Below are 27,157 nucleotides of genomic sequence, written 5' to 3'. Positions count from 1 at the left end.
TAAATTGCTGTTTGTGACTTTGGGAAAAGAAAGGAAACAAAATATGTATACACCCTACATACAATGTTTGTACCAAGTAGATAGCAGGGTAGGAAATGAAGATACAAGTGACCATTATTTTGCCTGTAGTCTCCAAGAAAGACTTGAGTTGTTAGTGGGAAATGAGACCTCTGCTAACTCTGGGCTGTGGTCACTCTGACCCCAAAGTGACAGAGCAAATGTGGTCTATGTGTTCTAGGGTACCATGATTGTTGACTTAGCTTTTGCTTCTAGCAAGTCTCTGAAGAGCAAAGATGTAGCAAAATAAACCTTTCAGAGTTTTCGGAGGTTTGGACACATAACACAGTTAAAGTAAAACAAAGTTACAGTCGTTAAATCTTTGAGGTTTGTGTGTGTGTTTTTATGGGCTTATGTGGGTGGTGATAAATTGTTAAACAATATGCAACTTTTCCTTCTGACTGGGAGATGTTTCTGGCTTTGGCCTTTATCTGTTTTTCTGTGGTGATGATCTCCCACACACTCATGACCATGACGGGTGCCTGTCGCCATGCTTGGCTTATGAAGGCAGTCAGTAAATACTTGAGTAACAAGGGCAGCGAGGATAGAAATGAAAGTCAAGGGATGGTTAGGCTCCTCTTGTTTTTCTCCAACAGGGAAAAATGTAAATTGTATCATGGGAAACTTCATTTTGGGAAGCTATTGGGGAAGCTGAGGTGGAGGCCGTGGGAATGTGATTCCTTTAACAGTGGGATGCTAAGTGTAGACAGTAAATCAGATTGGGGGGCGGTGTGGGGGGAGGGTGAGAAAGTCAGCTGAGGTCTATTCCCAGACTCCTGGGGTCTGAGTGGGGACCCCCTTCCCAGGTGGAGAGGTGGAGCAACCCTGGCCACACAGGAGTGCGATGAGGCCTCTGCCTCTTCTTAAATACCCAAGTTCCCCCTCCTACTGTCTACAAGATGAGTATTTAAATGGAGGGTTATAGATAACAGAGGTTGTGTTTGCATTTGCTGTACATTTCTTACTCTTGGCATTTGTTATGGCTGAGTTCAGACTCTCTTTTTCAAGTGTTACAACCACAGTAGTAAAGACAAAAGGCAGCGAGGTCCGCCCTGTGTGATATCACTAACACATCCCTGATGTGGAATAAGCTCCGTCTGTGGGGATGGGGCAAATGTAATTTAGAGAAGTATGCTTTCAATTTGTTCTCTTTTAGTAGATTTGATCAACATTTAAGATTAATAATAGATTTTCATGTTTCAACCTTTCTCAGTAGTGATAGAAAGTTCTCTCTCCCACCAATTAAGTCAGTGAGGGCCCCACAATTCTATCTTTGGCTACTGATGTGTTTCTTTCCTTTGTCTTTTTGTTTTTTGTTGTTGTTGTTGTTTTGTTTGTTTGATCTTGAGTCAAGATCAAACTATATAGCCAAGGCTATCTCAGAATTTGCTGTGTAACTCAGGCAGGCCTCAAATTATGAGTCGTCATCATGCTTGGCCTCCAAAATGCTTAGACTGCAGGTATATGCCACCATATAAGCCTGTCTGTCTGTCTGTCTAGCTCTCTGACTGTCTATCTCTCTCTCATCCTCCCCACCTCCTTTCACTCTCTTCTCTCTTCATTTCTTTCTTTTTGATTTTGTTTTAATACAGGGTCTCATATTGCCTGGGTTGAGATTGAACTTTCTGTGGAGCTACTATTGGCCTCGAGCTCCAGCTCCCCCTTCTCTTATCCCACCATCCACTGGGATTGCAGGTGTATACCACTATTCCTGGCTCTGTTCTGTTTCTTGATTAAATAAAACAAAGGTCTAATTTCTGTCCCGAGAAAGTAGCCTTTCTGTAGTTAGTAATGCTTGTACACAGAACATATACTTCATTAGACTTTACATCTTAACAGGTGACAGTACCCAAAAGATTAAACTGGAACTTTTCCCTTGGCAAGGCAAGAGTAAGGATTTACACACAGAGTAAAGAATTTGGGTACATTTCTGCACCTTACTCACTATGAGTAGTTACTGAGAAACCCGTGGTGGAGTAGGAGACCTGGCATGGCCTGCTTTTTTGTGGCGCTGGGCTGGCTAGCTCTTTAAGCATGCTGTTGGATCTTTGGCTTCTCTAAGAGGCTGTGAACCCAAATCCAGATTGGCCATTGGTGGAGCAGTTGGATCTACCCGTATTTGGCAGAGTGACACGTCTTCTGTTTGCATAGTTGGTAGGGTATACGCTGGAATTCTTGGTTACTGAGAGTATCTCCAGAACCCCTGTGAGTTTTATCCCTGGCAAGTCTTGAATCCTTTGGCTTCCACATTCCTGCTTGACTTGGCCCAGCATCAGGCACATGGCTGAGTGGAAGAGCTTTGTGCACAGCTCCCTCTGGATCCTTATCAGCACTGCTAGTTTCCTCATAGCAAGCCCTGAAGGTGCCACAACCAACATCAGCTACTTGTCCCTGTCGTCCCAGTCTGATGGAGGCTGAAAGACACTGCAGGAATTCTTTCTCCTCTCTGAGACTGCTCTCTTCTCTAAGGTCTTAGTTCTTTCACTCTCCCTGCCTCATCAGTAAGGTACTTCTGAGTAGAGCATTTATCAAGTGTATCCAGCTTTTCCAGGAACTCTTGGGGGAGTGGGGAACATTGATTATCACAAGCTATTCTATCCCACCTGGGAATAGGTATCAAAAATTAAAATCTCCTTCTGTTGTCACTATGATTCCTCTTTAATTTTAAAAATGTTTATTTATTTTATGTAAGTACACTGTCACTCTCTTCAGACACACCAGTAGGGGGCATCACACCCCATTGCAGATGGTTGTGAGCCACCATGTGGTTGTTGGGAATTGAACTCAGGATCTTTAGAAGAGGAGCTGGTACTCTTAACCTCTGAGCCATCTCTCCAGCCCACTATGATTCCTCTTAAATGCTTATGTTTCATTTAACATATACTGTATTATTATTATTACTATTTATTTGTTTTGGTACACATAGTGTGTGTGTGTGTGTGTGTGTGTGTGTGTGTGTGTGCTGCCTGTGCCAAGGCACACATGTAGAGGTCAAAGAACTTTGTGGAGTTACAGTCTCCATTCACTTTCAGGTGGGTTCTGGGGATTGAACTCAGATCACCAGGCTTGTACAGCAAGTGCCTTTAGCCCCTGAGCCATCGCACTGGGCTATCTCACTTTTCGAACTGACTTCAAAGCAGAACCAAAGTGAAAAGCTCCCACCAGGGAAGCCAGTAATGTAAAGTGTTGCTGAGGTGGGACTCAGTGTTAGAATGCTTTCCTTGCGTGCATGCAAGGCCTGGCCTTGACCTAATACCACAAAAGAAAAACGCAATTTTGGATATTAACTTCACCTTATTATTATTATCTCTGTTCTCTTTCCCCTCTGCTTATTTACTTACTTATTTTTACCCTATGCAACTCTCTGGAGGCCAGTTGCAATTTTCTTTAGAAGGAGCCATAATAAAAGTAACCATAGAATTAAGAGCACCCAAACACCATTGCTCTAAGTTTGGAAGAATGCTAACTGACTGTTTTTTCTTTTAAACACATCTCCATAAATAAGTACCATTATTATGATTAAGCAGAGAACACATGCTTAAAAGGCCATAAAATTTTCATGTTGCTTAAGAAAGGATGCATGTGGTATTCAAAACACATAATTCCCTTTCCCCTTCTGGGTATCATCTATTGAGTACAATTACATCCATGGAATGTGCTGTGATTTGTATTTTATCAATTTCTGTATCAAGCCTGCTTACTATTAAGGATAAGAAGTATTAAGGACTGTTAGGAAAATGTTGCTTATCTTTATATTGCTGGGACTGATACCCGATAGAAGCAACTTGGGAGGGGGGGGGGAAGGGGAAGACTTGATTTTGACCCATGGTTTTAAAGGTGCAGTCCATAACAGCGGGGAAGGCATGGTCGAGTGCGTGGTGATGGGAACACATGGAAGATACTCCTTGTATTGTGGTGAATCAAGAAGCAAAAAGCTCTGGCTGGAACTAGAAGTTGATACTTCCTTCGAGGTCTAACAACCCACGTCTGCTCGCTAGACCACAGTCTTCAGAGTTCTACAACTTACTGGACCAGTGTCACCAGCTTGGGAACAGGTGTTCAAATATAAGAGCCCGTGAGGGACACTTCACAGTCAAACCATAACAGAGGATAAGGAATCCTAAGTTCCCAAGGGGATGGGATGTGGTCACCAGTCTTGTACTTCCGTATTAGGACAGAGTCAAGTTTGAAACATAGAATCACTTTTTTATTTATTCTTCTCTCATATATTATCTCCCGACTGCAGCTTCCCCTCCCTCCACTTCTCCTGCCCCACCCCCATTCCCCTCACTCCCAGATCCCTTTCTCCTCCATTTTACTAAGAAAAGAGCAGGCCTTCCAGGGATATCAACCAGACATGTCATAACAAGATGCAATTAGAGTAGGTACAAACCTTCATGTCAAGGCTGGACAAGGCAGCCCAGTAGGAAGAAAAGGGTCCTAAGAGCAGAGAAAAAGAGTCAGAGACAGCCCTCATCCCACTGTTAGGAGTCCCACAAGAACAGCAAGCTACCCAACTATAACTTATATGTAGAGGATTTAACTCAGCCCCATACAGGACCTGAGATTTTTGCTTCAGTCTTCGTGAGCCCCTCTGAGCCTTGGTTAGTTGATTCTGTGGGCTGTGTTCTCATGGTGTCCTTGACCCCTCTAGTTCCTACAATTCTTCTGCCCCTTATTCTGTGGGGTTTCACAAGCTCTGCCTAATGAAACATAGAATTGTTATATGCTGAAACACAAGCTGTGTTTCCTATCAACTTCTGAGAGCCATGCTATTTCTAACCCACTTTTTTTTTTTTTTTTTTTTTTTGAGTTTACCTCCGTGTTGGGACAAAAAGCATACTTCTTTCCCATCTACTGGCTCATGTATGCAACCAGAAAGGGCATGTCATCCAATATGTACTTCCGTACCCTAAATCCCATGCATGTCTTTAATATTTGTTTCTAGAAACTATGTTGAATTCTCAGGGCAATCGCAAAGAGCTATTCCGAAGGGGTTGTCAACTGAGGGAAAGCCGCCTTTGTGAAATAGACCCATGTGTAAAAGAACAAACCCGCAGCCTGAAGAAAGCAACCTAATAGTCTTGCCTGGGCACTCAGTGTGAATAAGCTGTATTCAGTTTGTGGGAAGCAGGGCTCAGGTGACACCTTTGACTGGGCTTGTCCTTTCTAGAACCGGAAGTAGATTGAGGTGGCCTGAGAACGACCAGAGCTGAGAACACTGGATTTCGGTCATGGTTACATTGGTCAACTGTGAGTTTCTGAGCGAGTCAGTTCATCTTTCTGGGGCTCACAGATTCTGTTATTGAATATGGAACTTTAGGGTTCAGTAAGTTAAAATTTCTTTCCTGGCTCTAAAATTTTGCAGTCACAGATATATCTTTAGATCATGAGACTGGTTTACCCCACCCCCATGACCCTGATAATCTCTCTCTATCAAACATGTGTGCTTGGAGAGAGCCAGGGGTCATACTTCTGTGCTTAGACCTTTAATATGCTCTATGTTTTCCTGGAAGCCACATATAGGATACTCATTGACAGGCAGGTCACGGGCTGGCGTTGGCCGTTGGTGGTAAACATCTTGGAACAAGCAATGCTTTCAGCCTTACAGCCTTGGCTCGAGAATATGAAAAGTAATTCTTGGGAAGCTGGGACCTGGTGGCAGCTGTTTCTCCTCAGTCTGCCTGCCAACCCCTACTGGAGCTTGGGATGGACAGAGTTCTCAGCTGGGTCTACTGTGGCTGATGCTGGTAGTTTTCCACTCTGGGAAACTGGAAGAGTCCATTGGCATCTCTGTCAGGAGATTGGTGGGTAGCGGAAGCATCCGGAAACCACCAAGACAACTCAGCAAGCAATTTTTTTTTTTTTGTTGCAGTGACTCTTGCTTCCTGTGACAGGCTTCCCTCTGTACATATTTATTTCTTTTTATCTCAGGATATGAACTGAATAGGTGATAATCTAGTAAACGGGGAAGGGGGACTTGGAAGAGAGAAAGGGGTCTGGTGTCTAGGATTTCAGCCAATGTTGCGGTTCTGTATCTTCCCAAATAGCTGGGATCCCTTCCACAAGTTACCCAAAATAGGCACATTCAATAGGAAAACCACACTGGGGCTGCAGAGAAGTGCCACGTTGGGTTCTCTGGGCCAAGGCTTCTTCTGGTTCCAAAGACCCAGCGGGATGGGTAAGGCAATCCAAGATCAGCTCGTCCTCTTCCTATGCCCTTCCTGTGAGGCCCCTGGGAACACTGAATCACGGAGAGACTCTGTTTCCTTATTTTATGTTACGCTGCTGCTTTACTGGCTCTGACCTCTCTGTCTTCAACCTTATTGTCCGTGGTCCCGATTTCTAGATCTCTAGATCACTAGCCAAACACCCATTGTCGTAGGATGGCTCTTAGTCATTCCTTACCTGTGGTTTTGCTTCCCTTGGTTTCAAGTTGTAGTCAATCACAGTCTGAAAATATTAGACGGCCAAAGTCAGAACTAATCCACAAATTTTAAATGTAGTGACTGGGACTCAGAGGACTAAATCTTGGCCCCTCCTCCTCTGTCACACCCAGTGCGTGTAGTTCACTGCACTTCCTCTCCCTATATAAGCACCATGTTGTCTTCTTGAGACAAATGAATGTGGTTCAGTAAGAGGGGAGAAAAGCTGGAGAGATGGCTCAGAGGTTGCAGGACCTTGCTGTGCATCATGAAGACCTGCATTTAGATCCCAGCACCCATGGCGCAAGCTGAGCATCCCATGGCTGTAACTCCATCCCAGAGGCATTAAACACCCCTTTTAGACCTCAGTGCATACAAGTCCACACACCTGCATAAATATGTGTGCATATAGACACGCACACATAAATAAACAAAGTAAACATTTAAAAAAACATGTGAGAGCTATGTTCACATAACTTTTACTATGGAATGTCATAACTGTTCCAATTTATTATATTAAGTATTGTTTATCTCTTACTATGATTAATTTCTAAGTTAAACTTTATTATAGGTATGCATATACAGGGAAAACCAAAACAGTTTGTAGAGGGCTTTGTACTATCTACTATTTCAGCCAACCACTGAAAAATATCCCCTTCTAATGGATGGAATCTACTGTGACCCTTGTGTCCCAGCACTTACTCTGACGTTGATCTGAGGGTTCACATCCTGGTCTCTAGTCATTGAAGCCTCTTCTAACCAACACCCGAAACTCTTCCTCAGTGGATCTTTGTGAGTAGTTATCCGGCAACACTAACATCTGTGCTGTGGCTTCTCTTCCTCTCCTGCACACAATGTACCCCCACTGCTGAACTAAGTCCCTCCCTGCTGAGAGACAGCTGGGCGCACTGCTGCCTCACAAACACTTGCTGAACTCCACAGATGACAACCCACTTGGGAGGTTCCAACCTAGAAATCTTCTCTATTGTACTTGCCCTTCAAGATCCGATGTGTGAAGTCCATTGTTTCCATTCTTCTGTCTGGATATTTCCATCTATCTTCCTGTCTCTCCACCTTTTCACACTTAGCTGTTTGCTCAATGTATGTTGAACACCTGATCAGAGCTGTGAGTCAGCAGATTGGAAGGGGCAAGGGATCCAACATGATCACTATGCTCAAGAAGATCAAGAGGTGGAGGAGTTGGAGAAGGGACTGAAGGAGCTGAGGGGGTTTGCAGCCCCGTGGGGGGAGCAACAGTGTCAACTGGCCAGACCCCCCTCCCAGAGCTCCCGGGGACTGGACCACCAACCAAAGAGTACACATGGAGGGACCCATGGCTCCGACCACATATGTGGCAGAGGATGGGTTTGTTGGACATCAGTGGGAGGAGCAACCCTTGGTCCTGTGGGTGTTCAATGCCCCAGTGTAGGGGAATGCCAGGGTGGGAAGGTGGAAGTGGGTTGGTGGGTGGGTAGGGGAGCACCCTCATAGAAGCAGGGGGAGGAGGGATGGGATAGGGAGTTTCCAGAGGGGAGACCTGGAGAGGGAATAACATTTGAAATGTAAATAACGAAAATATTCAGTAAAGAAAAAATGCAAAAAGAAAATTCACAATGAAAACTACTTCTTAAAAGAAACTGTCACTTGTATCCTGACACCATAGTTTAGTATTTTTTATACTTTGTCACACTTTCTGAGACCATAATAGTAATAATAATAATAATAATAATAATAATAATAGTCAAGTAGGTAAGCAACTATATCTATTCGATGTCTGAAAACCTATTGTCTTCCATTTGTCCTTTGGAGCATAATGAAGGTCTGAGAGAGAAACCATTTTATGTCTTATTCCCTACTGACTAACTGTAAATGCAAGAACACTTGTCAATAGACACATTTGTTAACTCAATAACAATGGATAGATTGCAGCAAAGTAAGCAGTGTTCAGGCTTATGGGGAAGCCTTTTCTATTTGTTGTCTGCATGACTCAAGGTTCCTTGGATGAATTCCCAAGACATTGTCTTCAAGCCTCTGGGAAGAGCTTAGCTATCCTCTGACACTGCATAGGAGAGAATCCTTTGTGGTCTTCCTCTGTCGCTCCCTCTGTCTGCCTGTCAGGCACACTTCTGATCTCTTTTACTTCATTTTCTTTATTTGTTATATAGGGAAAAATTATTGCATGGAGTCAATTAGGACATGACAGAAAAAAGATTTCCGGGAAATACAGCCCCACCGAGATGCATTGTAGGGGCAGTGTCAGTGTCTCGGTTATTGTTTCATGGACCAGGCCTCCACGGTGGGAAGCTATTTATGATAATACCATGACTTACCTTGTTGGCTGCTCCCAATATCTGGCTTATCTCACATGTCCCAGAGGACAGAGATTCTCAGTAACATTTACGCCCCACATCTGGAGATGTATGATGGATGGGACTGTGGATGTTCTATTCTGCAGCTGCCAGCAGGACCCCTGAGCATCCTTCTCTGTCCAGGATGGATGAGGTCTGGGAATAGAGCTCTGAGCCCAAACCCACAGCAGGCTAACTGCATCTTTATCAACGTGCAGCTCCCAGAGTTATCTTTCAGATACACTAGAGATCTCAAAGATCTTCAGATGTAGGCAGCATCATTCAATAGGCTCAGGGCCAAAATGGAACAGAAAAAGTAAAGGTGGGACTAACTCGTGCTCTCGGTTTGTCTTTCTGGAGAGGTGTGCTTTTTGTTGTCAGTTGTTCAGGCTTTGGAGGTGAGGGGCTCTCAGGCCTTCAGCCTCACAGGGGAGCTGCATCACTGGCTTCTCATTGCTTTTATTTTCCCACTACTTGCACTGAGTAGCCACTATTTCTCCTCTCTCTGCTGCCTGCAGATGGGCCCTGAGGAATATTCAGCCTCTGGTCATGTAAGCCAGTCTAAAAAATGTGTGTGTGTGTGTGTATAACATGAGGATCCAATTCTACTCTTGGGAATGTGGATATCCATTTCCCATTTTTTTCAGCACTTTGGTTGACAAAACTATTCTCCCCTACACCTCCCCCTACCCCTATGCAGCTTTTGGTACCTATGTTGAAGATCAGTTTAATTACTATAGCTTTAATTATTATAGCTTTGTGATATATTTTGATATCTAGACTCCTAATATTTCCAGGACTGTTCTTCTTTTTAAAGAATACACCAGGGTTTGAGGTTTGTTTATTTGTTTGTTTTGTTTGCAAGATCTTTTGCAGCTTCATACTTCTGGAAAAAATTACTGTTGAAAATCCATTCTTTCTCTCCCTTCCCCACAATGATTCCTTTCCCTGTTTTAGCTGCCTTGTCATTTTTTTATTGCACAGAATTTGGTGGCTTCAAAGTATTTATATTTACTTGTTTTGTCTTTATAACTCTGGAAGTCCACTCAATCTTGCTTGAGTTCTCACTTGCTGTAACTGGGCTCTGTTGGGCAGTTGCTGGTTCATCTGTTGGCTCCTTCCTTTTTTCCCATCTCTCAGAGATGGTGGTCCATTGTTGTCTGGTGCCCATTGTTTGAAAGCTGGATTATTTCCCATAGGGAATTTCATTTGCTCTATTTTATTCTGTTTGTTGAAAGTGAAGCCCACCCTTGAAACTATTGTTTTTAACCAGGACCAGCATGCTCAGTACTGACTCGGGGCAGTGTATTGGGTTGTTTCACAGCCTTATACAATCTGCTACCTCATAAACCAGAGTGCTATGGATCTAGGGCTACCTACTGGGTACAAGGATGATGCTACTTTTAGGAAATTGATTTAATATGTAAATCTGCTAGTAAGTGATTAAGGTTGGGACTATTGGGGTTATTACTCAATAGAAGAAATTTGCACATTAAATTATATTACATTAGTCATCAGAATTTGGACCAAAATGTAAATTTGACTGTTGGTTAAATCTTGGAGTTATCTGGCTATTAGGGTTAGGAAGAAGTTCTGTGGCATTTGAGTGGCTAAATTGGGGTCATAAAGGGATATAGGAAGATTTCAAGTCCCCTATTTCCTGTTCTGTTACCAGTTTCAACCTCCTTAGGGACTCTGGACTAAAAATGACAGCACATTCTCTGTTTTCTCTTTGTTTCCTTGTTCCAGCCATATGTCGCTATCCTCTGGGCATGTCAGGAGGCCATATTCCAGATGAGGATATCACAGCTTCAAGTCAGTGGTCAGAATCCACAGCTGCCAAATATGGGAGGTGAGATAGCTTTATCAAGAAGGCCTGAATGCCAGGGGCAGTATGGACACACAGCCATGACTCAAGATGCTGGGGTGCTGGGGGAAGGGCTGGCGCTGGTGAGAGCTTATGAGACTGGAAGAGAGAGAGAGAGATGTGAAGGGGTTTGTGCTGCCTGGAATGTTTCAGAGAGAGGCCAAGCCTTGGCTGTAGTCGCTGGCCTGGAAACCTCTTCCCAACCGCAGAGGCCTCAAAGCCACACCACCCACTGTGAATGGGGTCATTGATAGGCAGTGGATTTGTTTTACCGGACCTCACTGTGGGCTGATGTAGGAGAAAGGCCAAGGGTGCAGGTACAGAGAAGTAGGCGTAGATTATGTAGGACACTGGCAGTGAGTGATGCCTGCTTCTCAGGAGGTATCTGAAATGTCACTGGGCAAAGCGTCTATGGTTAAACCAGACACTGAGGGTTCCAGTAAGTTCTTTCCTCCCTCAAGGAAACTTCACACAGAAGGGCCATCCGTATCTATAAACAGAGCAAATTCTATGTGGAGTATGTAATTCCCAAGGTCCCTAAATGAGCAGACTCCAAACTCAGAAGCTATGCTGCTAACTGATGTCTCCTCTTCCTGCTAGAATGTAATTATTTTGGTATAAATTGAGTACCGATTTTGTTAAAATGGAATCACTCACGAGGCATTCGACCCTCGTAACCTCCCTCATTATACCTGTCTTAGTGTTTGAGAGAAGAGAGCAATGTGGAGTTAGAGGGGGGAGCAAGAAATGAGTGGGTAACATCTGTGAGGAAAGGAAGCATTCTTGGGAAGAGGGAGAAAACTCAGAAGGTTCCCCTAAATAAACCTTGGAGTGATTTCTCAATGCTGTTCAGGGTCGGTCTGGCCTGGAGAAGTAAATGAAACCAGGTTATTGAGCATGTCCTCACACACTTTTCACCCTCATCCTCACCACGGTTCCCATGGCTTTTGCTGGGTGGCTATGCCCATCCTGCTGGCTACGATATACTACATTGCATAGCCCACATTGAAGACCCTACCTTTCCTCCCTTTTCCCTTCCCCAGTCCTCCTTCCTATAACTTGACACCCAAACCACAAACGACCAGCTTTGTGAGATTATGGCCGAGGAATGGAAGGGGATGGTGAAAGGATTCCACAAAGGAACATGGGTGGAAAGAGTTTCATTTCCCTAGAGTTCTCTAAATCAAGACAAGAAGGTTACATGTGCTTTGGAAGGCCCCGTCTCCCTTGTGGTGTCTCCCCTGGGCTGTGTGGTGTTTCAGAGACAGGAAACTGACCACAAATGGGAATGGTTAGGACAGACAGACACCATGGAGAGGTTCCCCAAGTCCTTCTGGACTAGAAGGCTGGTTTTCACTCTCTCCTCAGGTGCAGGGCAGCTGTGTACTGTGAACTGGTGTCTCTTGTTTCACAGTTGCTCACTTTCTCCCCTACCCTTCTTCTCAAGGCTGGACACTGAAGAAGGAGATGGAGCCTGGTGCCCTGAGATTCCAGTGCAACCTGATGACCTGAAGGAATTTCTGCAGATTGACTTACGGACCCTACACTTTATCACTCTTGTGGGGACCCAGGGGCGCCATGCAGGGGGTCATGGCATTGAGTTTGCACCCATGTACAAGATCAACTACAGTCGGGATGGCAGTCGCTGGATCTCCTGGCGTAACCGGCATGGGAAGCAGGTAAGAAGAAAATGTCCTATATTCTGGGAAGAGATACTATAAGACTCATAACAGTCAACAGAGTTCAATAGTTCAATAGTCAGTAGTTCAAACTGTGTATGTTCAAGCCCAATGTGGCATTGTAAATGTGACCCATGGTATAGGAGTTGACACAGAGGATCTCTTAGCTCTGCTAAGAGAGTTGAGTAGCTATATTCTGCTCATGAATGAGGAGCAAAGTGTCCATCAAATGCATGATGCATGAAGAAAAGGGAGCATGGTTTTATAAGATCTCTGCTCCTTGTCTCTCTCCTAGGTGCTCGATGGGAACAATAACCCTTATGATGTTTTCCTGAAGGACTTGGAGCCACCCATTGTAGCCAGATTTGTTCGCCTTATCCCAGTCACTGACCACTCCATGAATGTGTGCATGAGGGTTGAGCTTTATGGTTGTGTCTGGCTAGGTAAGTCTCTACCACAGAGACCTTATGAACCATATAGAAACTTCCAAGTCCTGAGAACTAAAAGCTACCGACTCAAAAAGGGATGAAATCATTCACCCTTGGAATGAAATTATTTCCTTTTGGTTAAAAGAGAAAAAATGAGCCACACTCATCCACCCAGGGCTTGGTGCCCTGTGCCAGGAATGACATATTCAGTTACTCAGGTAACTGCCGTTTAGGTGTGCTTCCCAACAGTGCTCAACCATGAGCCCAGATTGAACCCCAGTGGACAGGATGACAAGACTGTACTTCCTTGGAAGCTCAAGCATCTTCCTGGGATAACTGGTCAGGCAGCAGGTGCATCTCCTTACCAGAGACACTGACCATTGTGTTTCCTTTGGCAGATGGCTTGGTATCTTACAGTGCTCCAGCTGGGCAGCAGTTTGTACTCCCTGGAGGCTCCATTATTTATCTGAATGATTCTGTCTATGATGGAGCTGTTGGGTACAGGTAAAGTCTAGGAGATTTAAATCATCACCAGAATAGGAAAAAAGTGGCCATAACAAATATTTCTTACTGTGATTTCATCAATAATTAAAGAACCAGTCAACCCACTGGCATTATGCACATGTGTGATACCCTGAAATAACTTAGACATAGTAAACTATATGGTATTTATCTTCGTTTTGTAGCTGAGTTTTGGAAAACAAAATAGCAATACAGCAGACAGGAAGAAACTACACAAGGCAAGAACTAAGCTTTGTGATATGTCTATAAGTGTGGGAGCTATAGTTTCGAACCTGAAATGATGATGTGTGTTCCAACCTAAAGGCTAACTTAGCTATAGAGACAAAGTAATAAGTAAAAAGATTGGTCACAAAGTCAAGGATCAATGGACTCCATAAATATAGTATGTTAGAAGCTGTAAAAAGAAGGAACTCTTGGGGCTTACAATAGATAAGAAATAAAGCTGCTAGGATAAGATGGTAATGACAGCAGGGAGCTGTAGGTAGAGGGGTGGAGAGGAAGATGCAGAGAAACATTGGTCTGATTATGCTAGTAAGCGGGGTGAGATCGGCAGAGAGGCCTGGAGTGGATGGATGGAGAGCTGCCATAGAAAAATATCATCAGACACACTGGGATACAGAGCTGGGTAAGACATGTGCCTACCCACTCGATCATTACATTCTTCTTCTGGCCCATTCCTAATCCCTGTCTTTCTTAGTTTAGTGTTTATCTGTAAAGATTGAGCCTAGGAGAGAGTCAGAGTATTGTGAAATTTAGATCCTACAATAAAGTTTCTAGGGGTTCAAAAAGAAAGATATTAGTGAGTCTCAGGATGCAGATGATTGTACAATGACAGACCTTCTACTGGCTCAGAAGTGGAGAATGAACAACCACCCTCATCTGCCAGGCCCTGGATGAAGTCCTGATTCATCCAGTTTTATAGCCTGACTTATTTCCTTTCCATCTACTTAGTCACTCACTTCTCCTTCACTCTCTTACATGGTCTTCACATCATTTGACTCGGTCACACCCTAGCTAACCTATACTCAAGGCACACAGGAAATGAGATATCAATTGAATCTAGATCAATCAATCTTTGCTAGTCAGTTGTTACCATGTGTGTAGAAGTTGACTAGGTGTTGTGGGTATTTAAGAAAAATGAAGTCATGTGTCTTATGTTCGAGGCATTCATAGTTTGAGTCAGTGGCTACATGAGAAGATTAATTATTCTATGTATTAGTTGCTTGTTTTACATGGCTATGTCCAAATACCTAACAATAAACAACTTAGGGAAGAAAGATTCAGTTCAGTTCACAGTTTCTCAGCAGGAGAAGGTATAATATAATAAAGTCATGGTGGTGAAGACTTGAATGCCAGGACCAGGAATAGTAAGAAGGATATCAGGGAGGCAGGTGGGGATGGAAGGGAGTTCCTTTTAGCATCATCGATACAGTGATTTATTGATGATTCTTAAAGTTAGGGAAAGATGTGATTAGAGCTGTGCTTCAGGCAAATAAACAGGCAGCTGGCAAATATTAGATGTGAGTTCTAATGAGATTTATTTTAAAATTAAAATCCCAGATTCTATGATGTAAAAATGAACTAATAGCCGAGGCCACAATGGTATTCTTGGAAACAAAATAGGAAAGAAATATTTATTTGGGGATTATAAACATCTAATCAAATTAATATTACCCTAATGATCTCTTTCCCTGAATCAATGGAGAACTCAGGAATTCGAGGGTGGGGAGATGGGGGTGTGGGGGTAGGTGGGGGCACATCCTCATAGAAGCAGGAGGAGGGGAGGGGGATGGGATAGGGGTTTCTGGGTGGGGGGGCTATGGGGTAAGGGGGGTAACATCTGAAATGTGAATAAAATATCAAATAAAAAAAGAAAAAAGGAGTTTCATATCAACAAATGTTATAAAATAACAAATGTTTACTGTGTTAGCAGTAAAACTTTGAAGTGCTGTTCTCTTAGTTTGTATGAAAAGCCTTTGTTTTTCCCTTGTGTCCTTCCCTATACTTAGGAATATAGTGTCTTGATATAATGGTTCACTATTATCAATGGTATTTAAATTAGTCCATTCATCCGAGGATAGCGTGAAGAGCACAGCACTTGACCCACCAGTGATCAATAGTCACTGGTTGGAAGCATTTCCAACCCTTCTTGGACTACACAATTCAGAAAAGGAAATTACTAGATAAAGTGCATTTGAATGATTTCTCCTACCCACTCCCACCTCTAAGATTATAGCTCTTGCAAAAACCAGTGGTGAAGCAGTGGGCTGAAAAGTTCTTCTGTGGATGCGTGAGTAACTCTGGGCTCCTCTCTTCTCTCCTCTTCCCTTGGCCTGAGCAGCATGACTGAAGGACTAGGCCAGTTGACTGATGGAGTATCTGGCCTGGATGATTTTACCCAGACCCATGAATACCACGTGTGGCCTGGCTATGACTACGTGGGATGGCGGAACGAGAGTGCTACCAATGGCTTCATTGAGATCATGTTTGAATTTGACCGAATCAGGAATTTTACTACCATGAAGGTCAGTGGTAGATTTTCTTCAAGAAATCCAAAATCATAGTGTTGGGGGGAAAGTGCCTGATGTGTCTTGAGCTGATGTTGACAGAACTAGATTTTGAAATATATTCCACTACTACAAGTATAGATGAGTTCAGAAGCACAGCATTTTTAAAGGTTGTTTTCTTCATTTGTTAATTCTGTGACAGCTTAGGTTAGGTCCATTATTATTGAGTGATTCTTTCCATCTTTTCCTTCCTTCCTTCTTCCTTCCCCCCCTTTCCTCCTTCCCTCTCTTTCTCCTTCTCTCTCTCTCCCTACCACCAGAGCCAAAGATTTCCATCCAATTAGACATACCAGTTATTTTGTCAGTACATTACTGCAGAACAGTTAAGTGGAAAGTTGGTGACTATTGTTGAGGGGTTGGATGGAAGCCAAAGGTTTAGCCAAGGCTGCCCTAGAAGGCTGTCATGTGATAGACCACAACAAATATGTGAAGAGAGTTGAAGAAGGAAGCTTAACTCCTAGATCTCATTTTCCCTGAAGTATGGCCTTATCAGGAAGCCAAATCCCAAGGCCATCCTTGATAGTGTCTTTGTTATGACACAAAGGGTTTCCTAGTGTGTAATTTAAATCATTATTCTCCTTTGACATCATTCCACCCTCCGTCTGTTTTAGATAGAAGGGCATGGAAAAGAAGAAAAGTTCATGCAAAAGTATCCAGATTGGAGGCTAAATCTAATTCTAGGGTTAGAGAGGAGTAGGAGCCAGGGGTGTAGAGGAAAGCCTTTGTGTTCAGTGTAGGACCAGGCTGCAGGATCTTATGTGGTTGGTATATAAACTCTTAATAGTCTGTAAAAGAGCAAGAGGAAACCTAAATGACAGTCTCCGGAAAGGGTGGGCAAACAAATGTGGCCTTCCACGTGGACGTTCACTTCTCTGCCCTTTTTTCATATTTATTGTCATGTGTAGTAGTAATCAACATACTTGGTAAGCCTTCCTCAGTAGCTTTCAGTCTATAGCTGTTTCCTGGGTTAAATGAAAGAGATAGTAATTATATTATAGATTATATAATTAAAATGTATCTGTTCATCTGTGCATGTTATTGGCTCCACAACCATATTTGGAGCACAGCATGCTGGATTCTGAGTAAAGACTACTTCCTATCTTGGGAAATATTGGTCACAAGGTCAGTAGGAAAGGCACTATTAATTTTCAAAAGAATGCATTCAGGATAATATGGGACCCAGAAGAAGGAAATATACATCAGTCATCACTAAGGGTTTCTTCTAGGGCAAACATTTTATTCCTTATACAAACTATGTTTTAAAAAATGTATTTTATATTGCTCCCAGATATTAATGGATATCTCTTAACCAGATTAACACTTATCCATTAAATGTACAAAACATTTAAGATGAGAACAGAAGGAACAACATATGCCCATTCTATTGGTTTGTTATTGGAATGTCTTTGGTGAGTATAAAACATACGGGTGTACAATTATGTGTAACACATTATTCTTCAGAGATTGTGGATAGGAAGTAGGAAAAGGCAAAATAAGAAAATATTTTTAGCAACAAAAATACTGTTAGAGAAATTATTTCTGTATTCCTTTTTAATATACCTGTGAGCATACACATAAATTTTTAAGTTTATACATGCAGGGGGGGGGATTTGTAGTTTAATAAATAATTAAAATTTAAAACTATCTGGGACCTTACAACATCTCATCAGTAAACTTTGATCTTCCTGAATCTCCCAAGATTCTTTTTAGCTTATTTATTACATATCAAAAATGATTCAAGAGCTTAGATCAAGAAGCCAGAAGTTTCTAAGTAGGAGATTCAGGATAGTCTCTTCAGGCAAACAGGTCCTCCATATCCACATGGTTTAATTTTCCTTGGCAAGAAAAAAAAAGTAAAAAATGACTTCCAGGACATTATCTTTTATAGATGAGGTTTCTTTCTGAGGCAAATTACTCTTCGTTTCTTGCTTTGAAGAATGGTTAAAATATACTATTAAAGCTTACTCCTGCATTCAAAGTATATTATTTTAATAAATAAATATGTAAGCCCACATGGGAATGAAATCCTATGCTATTTTATTTGCATTCCAGGAGAATTCTTGAACCATCTGTAGGAAAGATTATTACCTTCCCTGCAGGGTACTTACCCAGCTCTTTGCAGATTTCAGAACATCTGAAAAACCTATTGAAGCTGGAGATGGTATTTCTTTGATTTATTTATTTTTGACCTTAGCCTCACTCCATCACCTTGGGGTCAATAAACTAGGATGATATTAACACATGGGTTCATCAGTAAAACCTGTGGACAAAAACATCCCAATGGAAAAGTTAAGGTGACTGCTACATTTCTATGTGGTGTGAGGGCTTTGAACTAGATGTCTAGGGCCCTCCTTCCAATTGTGTTGTGGACTGTCCATAGGTCAGGAAAACATGTGAGTACCCCTATCTTGTCAGTTCACAGATGAGCTAGCAGGTTTTTACACCCTTCAGTAGCTCTCATGGTCCACCCTTAGAATATCTCTGTTCAGGTTCTCTGACGTGATGTCTGTTTCTTCATTATTCTTCCTTCTTCGTCTAAAAAGTGAATTCAGCCTGGTAGTCCTGCACTGCCTACATGGAGGACTTACAGGAGTCACACAGCACAACCCAGGGCCTAAGAAGGCCTATGAAACAGGAACTACAGTCCACGAATGACAGTCATGCCTTTCCAGCCGATGAAGCTCTTGAGGGACAATGGCCAGGAAAGATCTGTTTTCCACGTTAAGGCCGAGTCAGAGGAAACGGAGATGGGTTGCTGTGAGGGCCTGAGTCAGTTGCTAATATACACATTACATTTTTTTTTTTTTTTTTTTTTTTGTGGGTTGCTGAAGGACTGTTGTGGAATTTTTGCTCTTGATGACCTCACAAGCCAAACAAAGACCCTGCTGAAAGGTCATGCAGCAGGAGAGTGGACCTTCCAACTTTTTGTCTCATCTCAGATATTATCAATGAGAAATATTTGATGCTCCCATCTGAATGGTTTTACTTAAACTAAATTTAAGTCTGAAAGTGCCAGTCCATGGCATTCCAAGTGAGATTTCCATAAAGAAAGATGAAAGTGTATTTGTTTGAATATTATTTTCTTTCAAGTTTCCCGAATAGCCTTCAAGGAAAGGAATGGTCTGGCTTTAGAAAGTTCCTGGGAGGAAGTAGGATGCTAGGTTGGCTCACCATCTCAGATCAGAATAGCTCCAATACGAGCAAATAGCTAGTATGATTAAAAAGATTGCAGAGTCAAGAGAATTCCTGTGGAGGACAGACCTGGAAAAATGCTGATCTAGCCCTCACTTAACAGGTGAGGATACTGCAGACTAAAACCATGAACCAGGTGAACAGAGCACACAATTACAAATTGGAAATCAGGGCAGCATCCTAGGTTTTATAAGGTCTGACCTGGGTATCATTGCCCCTGTCCAGAAAACTGGCTTATGGGTAGTGTTCAGAGCAATGGGCAGGTCTAGGGTTTCCTATGTAACCCAAAAGGGCCAGTGTGTCTCTCACTTGTCCTTTTCTCTGCCAGGTCCACTGCAACAACATGTTCGCTAAAGGTGTGAAGATCTTTAAGGAGGTCCAGTGCTACTTCCGCTCTGAAGCCAGCGAGTGGGAACCCACTGCTGTCTACTTTCCCTTGGTCCTGGATGATGTGAACCCCAGTGCCCGGTTTGTCACGGTGCCCCTCCACCACCGAATGGCTAGTGCCATTAAATGTCAATACCATTTTGCCGACACATGGATGATGTTCAGCGAGATCACTTTCCAATCAGGTAGAAAAACTCAGACCCCACAGGGCAGGGAGTGGGTTGATGCAGGAGATGGGAAGGACATCCATTCTGCCTTCTTCCAGGTCTCTGAGAGGAACGGGGTTTCCCAGATGCTTTACAGTTTTTGGAAAGAGAGAATCCTTTGCGTTTCTAGTTTTAACTTATGTAGTTATAAGCAACCAGAGTGGAACAGTACAAACTTTATTAGACACTTTTACATGTTTGTCTAGGAAATATTTATGGCAAAAGATTATTAAAATGTGCTGAAAGCTCTACAAATTAAGACTATTGATGGGAAGCATTTAAGTACTATCAAAGAATTTGAATAAAAATCCCTAAACATTATGTTCAAAAGAGAACAATGAACTCCTATCACTCACTTTCATTACTAAGCTTTGCCACCTTTGTTTATTCTTTCTTGCTGCAGTATTTAAAAACAAATCTGAAACATATTTAGGTTTATTGCCGGCATTTTAGAATATATCTAAGAAAACATTCTCTTGAGTGCAATGTCATTATAACAACTCAAAACTTTTACCAGTACATTCTAAAAATGACTTAATCATCTTTGAGTAAACTGTAGGGTTCACAGAAACCCTGCGCTGCTCCAAGCCTTGAAAAGTTAAATGGAATTGATGACTTTGTCTATGCCATTAGGTTTTAGTTTGGAAGACAGGAATGGCTTTTTAGAATGACTTCAGTGTGCCACCAAGCCTAAGCAATCAGGAAAAGCATGGAAACAAACCATGGGCTTTGAGAGAATAACCTAGTCATGGGCAACACCCTTCTTTCTGGCTTGATTTTTGTCTTAATTTTGGTTATGAGCCTAGCCTTTAATGACTGAGCTGTCTGGTCTAACCCCTGGCTTGATATGTTTCTAAAGAAGAAAACTTCAAGATGGTCCATTTATTAGGCTATGTTAATAGGATAAGAGGGTGTGTACATATTTAGAAAGCATTGGTGCCCAAATGCTGTGTATGCCAATGTAATTTAAAAGCAAGCAGACTAATTAGTTCATTAATGTCTTCAGAGCAGAACTGTATATGCTCAAAAGAGGGAGTGCTTACATTGTAATAATAATCAGAAGATAAATAAATACTCACTATCTGTGGAAATCATCTGGGTGAACACACAGATGTCCACCTACTTGTATTCTTGGCAGAGCAATTGGCATATTTGACTTATTTTGGCCAACCATGGCTTAGACTGAGTTTTAGATTCCTGGGATTCTCTTAAGCTTCAAATTGTATGTCTTGGTAATGTTACTACCTTTATTTTAAAATAGTTTTAAATATACAGAAACTATATGTATAATAATGCTAAGAAGAGAAATTAGAATTTTGTTGAAAGAATAACATGTGGAACAGAAATTCATATTTTAATTCTTGACAAATCAGAGGTAAAAATTGGTTACCAATGTCAGTATGGCAATTATACTTTGGAGTCTGTTTTTGAAAGCCACAGTAAAGGGCACTTCAAAGACAGTTTCTAGCTCTAGGGATGGATGGAGCCTTAAGTTGAGGGTTGGGGCAATGAAGCACAGTGAAAATTTCCTTTAGAAAACAATTTAAATTGTTTGATTTCTTTATTGTTTAATTGATTAAATTCTTGGACAGAAAGACTGTCTTCACGCTAGGTTTATTTCATGCCCATATATCCACTGAACTTTCTCTATATATTGTTGAATTTAGGCCCTTCTTTTCATTCATATTTTGTGATGATCTATGACAACAGCCCTCTGAAACACCATACACTAATGTTTTATATTGTGACAATATGTAATATTTACAACAATTTCGTTTTTGCAGCAGAAAAAAGTCTTTACTTGTATAGGTAGTTATACTTTACTGAATGTATTTATGGATTCATTCTTATTTTTTTTTATAGACATTATACATTTTTGTATTTACAGGCTTCAGTGTAATGAGTTAATACATGTATACTTTTTAAAAATACTATTGGTAACCCACTATATTGATTTTTACAATGTACTATGTCTCGGGCTACCTTCAGATGTGCCATTGCCTGGCTGTCTGTTCCCAATCTCTAATTCACTCTTGTTCTGCCACAGACGCTGCAATGTATAATAACTCTGGAGTCCTGCCCACCTCTCCTATGGCACCCACAACCTATGGTATGTGTGATTAGTAATTGTACAATATTAAAATGAAGTTACCTCCTGGAAGACAAAGGAGGGTAGAGATTGCAACTCTTCACTGTGTGTGAGTGGCTTGATTCTATGTAGCTCTGAATGGATATTTGTGTGGGAAAGGAAGGACAGTCCACCCCCAAAGTGAAGGACCCAAAGTTACTCTCATCTGTCACCATTCATGAGTTCCTTCAGCTGAGAGGGGCAGGATCTAGAATGTTCCAGCCATTCCACGAGTGTTTAAGAAGGTTGGAGGAGAAACAAGTAAGGAGACATTCCCAAATGAGACCCATAACAGTGAACTCATGAATAAGGAGTCCATGGAACCAAATGCTTTTCTCTCTCTCAGTAGCTGAATATGCAAACGTATGTTCTTTACTCACAGAAGTCACTGGCGATAACAGCCAGCAATCTGAAAACACGTTCACTTGGGTTTCTTCTGAGAGGAATTACAGCTCCCTTGACCCATCTCTAGAATAAAGAGTGCAACTCAACCCTCTCCTGTACTTTCATGAGCATTAAGAGCCTATACTAGACCATGACAACAGATACAAAAATGTGGAAATGTGTGTGAAAACTGCTTACCATTTAGTCTGCGACACAGAGAGACGGGGGCAGTGACCCGTGGAGGAAGATTGTAGGAAATTAGAGCAAGGTAATAAGCAGGAGCAATAAAAAGTATAAATATGAGGACAGAACCTTCTAGAATTCCCCCGGAGGAACAGAGACGCTCTCCATGCTCTGCTCTAGTCCCCACTGTTCTTGTTTGCCCCGCGGAAGTGATTCTTTTCTCTGCTTCCTCTACTTGGTCACAGATCCCATGCTTAAAGTTGATGACAGCAACACTCGCATCCTGATTGGTTGCTTGGTGGCCATCATCTTCATCCTACTGGCTATCATCGTCATCATCCTGTGGAGGCAGTTCTGGCAGAAGATGCTAGAAAAGGTGAGGATGCGCAGTGTGAACAGGAAGCCATGCTTTCATTTCCGGTACCGCCATGACGCCAGGAGCAAAGGCCAATTTCCAAAAAATTCTAAGTGACCTGATGAGTCCTCTGAGGCAACCAAGAAGCATTCGTGTGGAAATGCTGCTGAAGTGAGCCCAGAAAGGGAATTAGCTTCTCATTTTCAGAGTGAAGATTTTGGAATCTGCCTCGAAATCTTAGGAAACTGTTTCTAATACATTAAACTTCAACTTTGGCATTTCCCATGAAGAATCCGGTTTATTGGGTTTGAGGTAGAGTGCAGGCACCTGTGTGTTTTCAGTATGGCAGCAATTCTGATAGACAGCCTAGGTTGGAAGGTCACTCTTGATCTTGTTAACCTTTTTAACCTTTTCTAAACTTTTTGTCCGTTTGCTTTTTGGTGTCAGATTACTTACTTTTCTTGTTGCTGCGACCAAATATCTGATTAAGGATGGCTTTATTTTATATTATCGTTTAAGAGAGGAGACAGTCTATCATGGCAGGGAAGGGATGGTGGCAGGAAGGAAATGGCCAGTTACCTTGTGTCAACAGCTAGGAAGCAGAGAGATGGATACTGGTATTCAGTTTGCCATCTTCTTTTTATTCAGTCTGGGATGTCAGGCCATAGGATGGCACTGCCTACATTCAAGGTGGGTCTTCCTTGATCAGCTAACCCCTTCTAGAAACACCTTACATATTATAATTATGTTTCTGATGTGAATCTGCAGTCCATGATGTTAGCAATGAAGCTTAAATATTTCTCTCTTCTCTCTCTCTCTCTCTCTCTCTCTCTCTCTCTCTCTCTCTTTCTCTTACACACACACACACACACACACACTATTTTATTATGCAAAGCCTTATTTTTCAAGTTTGCTTTTATTTTGTTTTTGGGACAGTCTCCCTTTGTAACTTGGCTAACCTGGTGTTGAAGATCGGGATGGCCTTGAACATGCCATGATTCTCCTGCCTGTGCTTTTTTTGAGAGATGTCATCATAGGCATGTGCTGGCACATTCAGGTTACATGTTATTTTATATGAGTAATGATTGCATGGACTAGGTTTAGCTTGTTCTGATGAGATAGTACATACTCAAGGAGCAACCTGTGCTCTAACTTACGTTTTTTATAATTGTCCAAAATTGATACATTTTACCAATGACGAGGACGGGGATCTATAAATCTTCCTGGCTTCTTAATCAGAAAAGAACCTCAGTGGACAATGCTGCTGAGTGACTGTCCATCTTTGAATCTTTCTGGCTTGACCCTTTCTGATCAGTGGCTTCCTAGCAATGGCTTTCGGTCATGGGATCTCTAGACAGTGTCTTCAGTGGCTAGAAAGGGAGTCATTAACTTCAGAGACCAAGTCTTGTACCAGAAGAGGAGCAGGACACCATGGGACACCACGAGAAAGGTCTTGAGTCTCTAGACTTCCTTGTTTGTAGGGTACAAGAGAAAGGGCTCACTTTAGATTTCAGAGGAGCAATCTAGCAAATCACCTCTGGTCTTTTCTGACCACTCCACATCCAGGTTTCAAAGTTAGTTTTTAAGGATTTGGGGCAGGAATATTTCATAGAAGAGGAAATCTCTTTGCATCTCACAAAGACCTTACCATTAGGCAGAAGACACAAAATAAACCCTTCCTTCCATTAACAGAACCTAAAACATTGAAAAGCAGACTACAGAGCATCCCCTCAATGGCATGTGTCATGTTTCAAGGTGCCAGTGGGAAGTGCTAAGCATTTTTCTCTTTCAGAAGGCTGAAACACACTCATATTTAAATGACAAACTCCAACGTGAAGGTAGCAAATAGGAAGTTCATGGCAGAAGAAACTGCTTGAAGCTAACATATGCTTTTTTGAAAACATTTGTATTAGTTCTTTGAGGATTTGATACAATGTGTTTTGATCATATCTATCCACCCCCCTCCTCCCTGAACTAATGTCACCTTTCCCACCCCTCCCAACTTCTTATCTTTCTTTTTATCTTTTTTTAAAAAATATAACCCACTGGGTGTCCATGTTGTGCTGCTCATGTAGTCATGGGTGTGGTACTATCTACTGGAGGGTGGTCAACTTAGCAGAAGTCACAACGTTCTAGAAAACTGATTGACTCTCCCTGAGAAGCCATCAGCTGTTCCTCAGTTAGCGCTGGAGACCTAGTGTGTGCTCTTACTGACTAGTCTAGTAGGGTTACATTCTATTTGAAGGAAACGGGAGAATCTACATTCTCTACTCTGGACTCTTTCCCCCTCTTTATTTGATCTAGAATTTACCACACTACTTTGGGTCTTTCTTCTGAATCTGCTGGACCGTCTTCCTCATCTCGGAGATCAAAGCTAGTCTGGGAAGCAGGTTTTGCCTTTGGATCTTTAACTCAGTCCTTCAAGAAACTCTTTCTACCAGTGTATATAGCCCTATATAATGACTCACAGTTTCTTGGAATGGCATTCTGGATTTCTTGCTAGGATAATATCTAATTTTTTGTCTGAGTGGAAAAACTTACATACACATACCAACAGCATTACTAAACTTATTTTTAGTCTATAACATATTTTGTTGATACTTTTGATGGTGTCTTCAGCAATACTTCCTTGAGAAAGTCAACCCATATTTTAGAAGAACCTACTATGTGCTGGGTTCCATGTTTGTTCTGAGTATGTTACTGCAACAAAGGACTGTTCAGTCTTATAGAAAGATCTAAGATGCTGTCTACATCTGGGTATTAAAATAGAGCATTTACATGTTCAGATTAAACCAATAATCTAGATGCTAGCAGCTTTCTTTTTATTGGAGCTGGCAGTTACATTAGGCACTATGCCACTGCAGCTGGATCTTTGACACTTTCTCTTCCTGTATTAGATGTAACTCATCATTTTGTTTGGGGGTTAGCAAAACCTAGCATGTTATTCTAGCCTGTAATAATAGGATAATCAGATATACTGTCAATTTATCATGTGTTAGAACTCCCAAGTTAATGGACATTTCAGTTTATGTTTACACAGATCAAAGGGTTAAAGCACAAGTCAACAAAACCCATTATTTAATAAAACTCACACAACTCTAAAAACCAGAGAAAGTATTTGGCTACTTACAGGATCTCATGACACTGTGTAAATGATGTTGACAAGTGCTTCAGTGAAAGCTTCTGAATGTGGCCAACATAAGAGATAGATGATTCAATTCTGCCATCTAAAGAGGAAACCTTTGCTAAATTTCTGCAACACAGGAATTCGGGGCAGCAGCTCGCCTTCCTGTCACCGGCAGTGTTCCTGGGGGTTGAAGGTATGAACCGAGCAGGGGGACTGGATTTTAGAAAGCAGGAGTGACGATCCCTTCTATCCATGACTTTCAGGCTTCACAGAGGATGCTGGATGATGAAATGACAGTCAGCCTTTCCCTGCCCAGCGAGTCCAGCATGTTCAATAACAACCGCTCTTCATCACCAAGCGAACAGGAGTCCAACTCTACTTATGATCGAATTTTCCCCCTTCGCCCTGACTACCAGGAGCCATCCAGACTGATCCGAAAGCTCCCAGAGTTTGCTCCAGGGGAGGAAGAGTCAGGTGAGGGTGAACTCATGGGCAGGGGATCCTGGGAGAAGAAGCTTTGGTTTATATGAAGTAGGCATAACACTCTTGCTACAGGTTAACCAAATCCACTAAGTCTGGGCCAGCCTCTGGAGAAGTGTACAGTTTGTCTCCAGGCTTAGTTGCTGCTGATTCGAGTCTATTCTGAGACCCATCCTTTTATTCTTAACATAAGATGTTCAGAGGGATCTCTACACAAAAATGTCAAAGTGTCACTGAGGTGTTACTGGAAGAAGCTGAGCGGTCTCATCCAGATAACCTTCTTGTTCTGTATCTAATGGGAAAGGAGGCCTATTCTGTGCTCACTTGAGACCAGACTTTACTGGGGTAAATTCTAGATTGAAAATTAGAATTGGAGGAGAAAAGAGACCTGAAGCCCAAGGTATTCTCTATCTCTGGGTAGCTCTCTGGATAATTGGAAGAATTAATTTGTTGACTACTCTTTGGTAAAAACTCATTACACTAGTATAAGATTTTGTTTGTTTGTTTTTTTTAAGACAGGGTTTCTCTGTGTAGCCCTGGCTGTCCTGGAACTTACTCTGTAGACCAGGCTGGCCTCAAACTCAGAAATCTGCCTGCCTCTGCCTCCCAAGTGCTGGGATTAAAAGCGTGTGCCACCACTGCCTGGCTAAGATTTTGTTTTTATAGTAAATATATTTTTGACTTTTCTCAGTAAAAGTACTGAATAAGGCATAATGCAAATTGCTTCAAAGCCCAGTCCTCTTTGAAAAGTGGGTGACATCAGAAGTGGTACTGGGTCACCAATGGTATATCTTCAGAATCTGTCTAAGGTCATCAGTCTAG

The 27,157-nt window shown here is 42.0% G+C and overlaps 1 protein-coding gene across 5 annotated transcripts in view; it reads left to right on the top strand.

Annotated features, from left to right (window-relative positions):
- Ddr2 (discoidin domain receptor tyrosine kinase 2) overlaps positions 1-27,157 on the top strand; it is a 122,538-nt gene that overhangs the window by 78,680 nt on the left and 16,701 nt on the right. For 4 of the 5 annotated variants that reach the window (XM_034512852.2, XM_034512850.2, XM_076941563.1 and 1 more), the window contains exons 4-12: positions 10,580-10,682; positions 12,145-12,376; positions 12,672-12,819; positions 13,203-13,308; positions 15,668-15,851; positions 19,414-19,657; positions 21,726-21,788; positions 22,619-22,749; positions 26,119-26,329. In XM_034512852.2, coding sequence (XP_034368743.1) covers positions 10,580-10,682; positions 12,145-12,376; positions 12,672-12,819; positions 13,203-13,308; positions 15,668-15,851; positions 19,414-19,657; positions 21,726-21,788; positions 22,619-22,749; positions 26,119-26,329 — 1,422 coding nt within the window. Of the gene's footprint in view, positions 1-5,276; positions 5,311-10,579; positions 10,683-12,144; positions 12,377-12,671; positions 12,820-13,202; positions 13,309-15,667; positions 15,852-19,413; positions 19,658-21,725; positions 21,789-22,618; positions 22,750-26,118; positions 26,330-27,157 lie in introns of those variants that run through there. The other variant, XM_076941564.1, reaches the window with a different exon arrangement.

This window comes from Arvicanthis niloticus, chromosome 10 (genome assembly GCF_011762505.2).
Source record: "Arvicanthis niloticus isolate mArvNil1 chromosome 10, mArvNil1.pat.X, whole genome shotgun sequence".
NCBI classification, from domain to species: Eukaryota; Metazoa; Chordata; class Mammalia; order Rodentia; family Muridae; genus Arvicanthis; species Arvicanthis niloticus.
The sequence above is the reverse complement of the archived record's forward strand: the minus strand, read 5'-3'. Positions and strand labels throughout refer to the sequence as shown.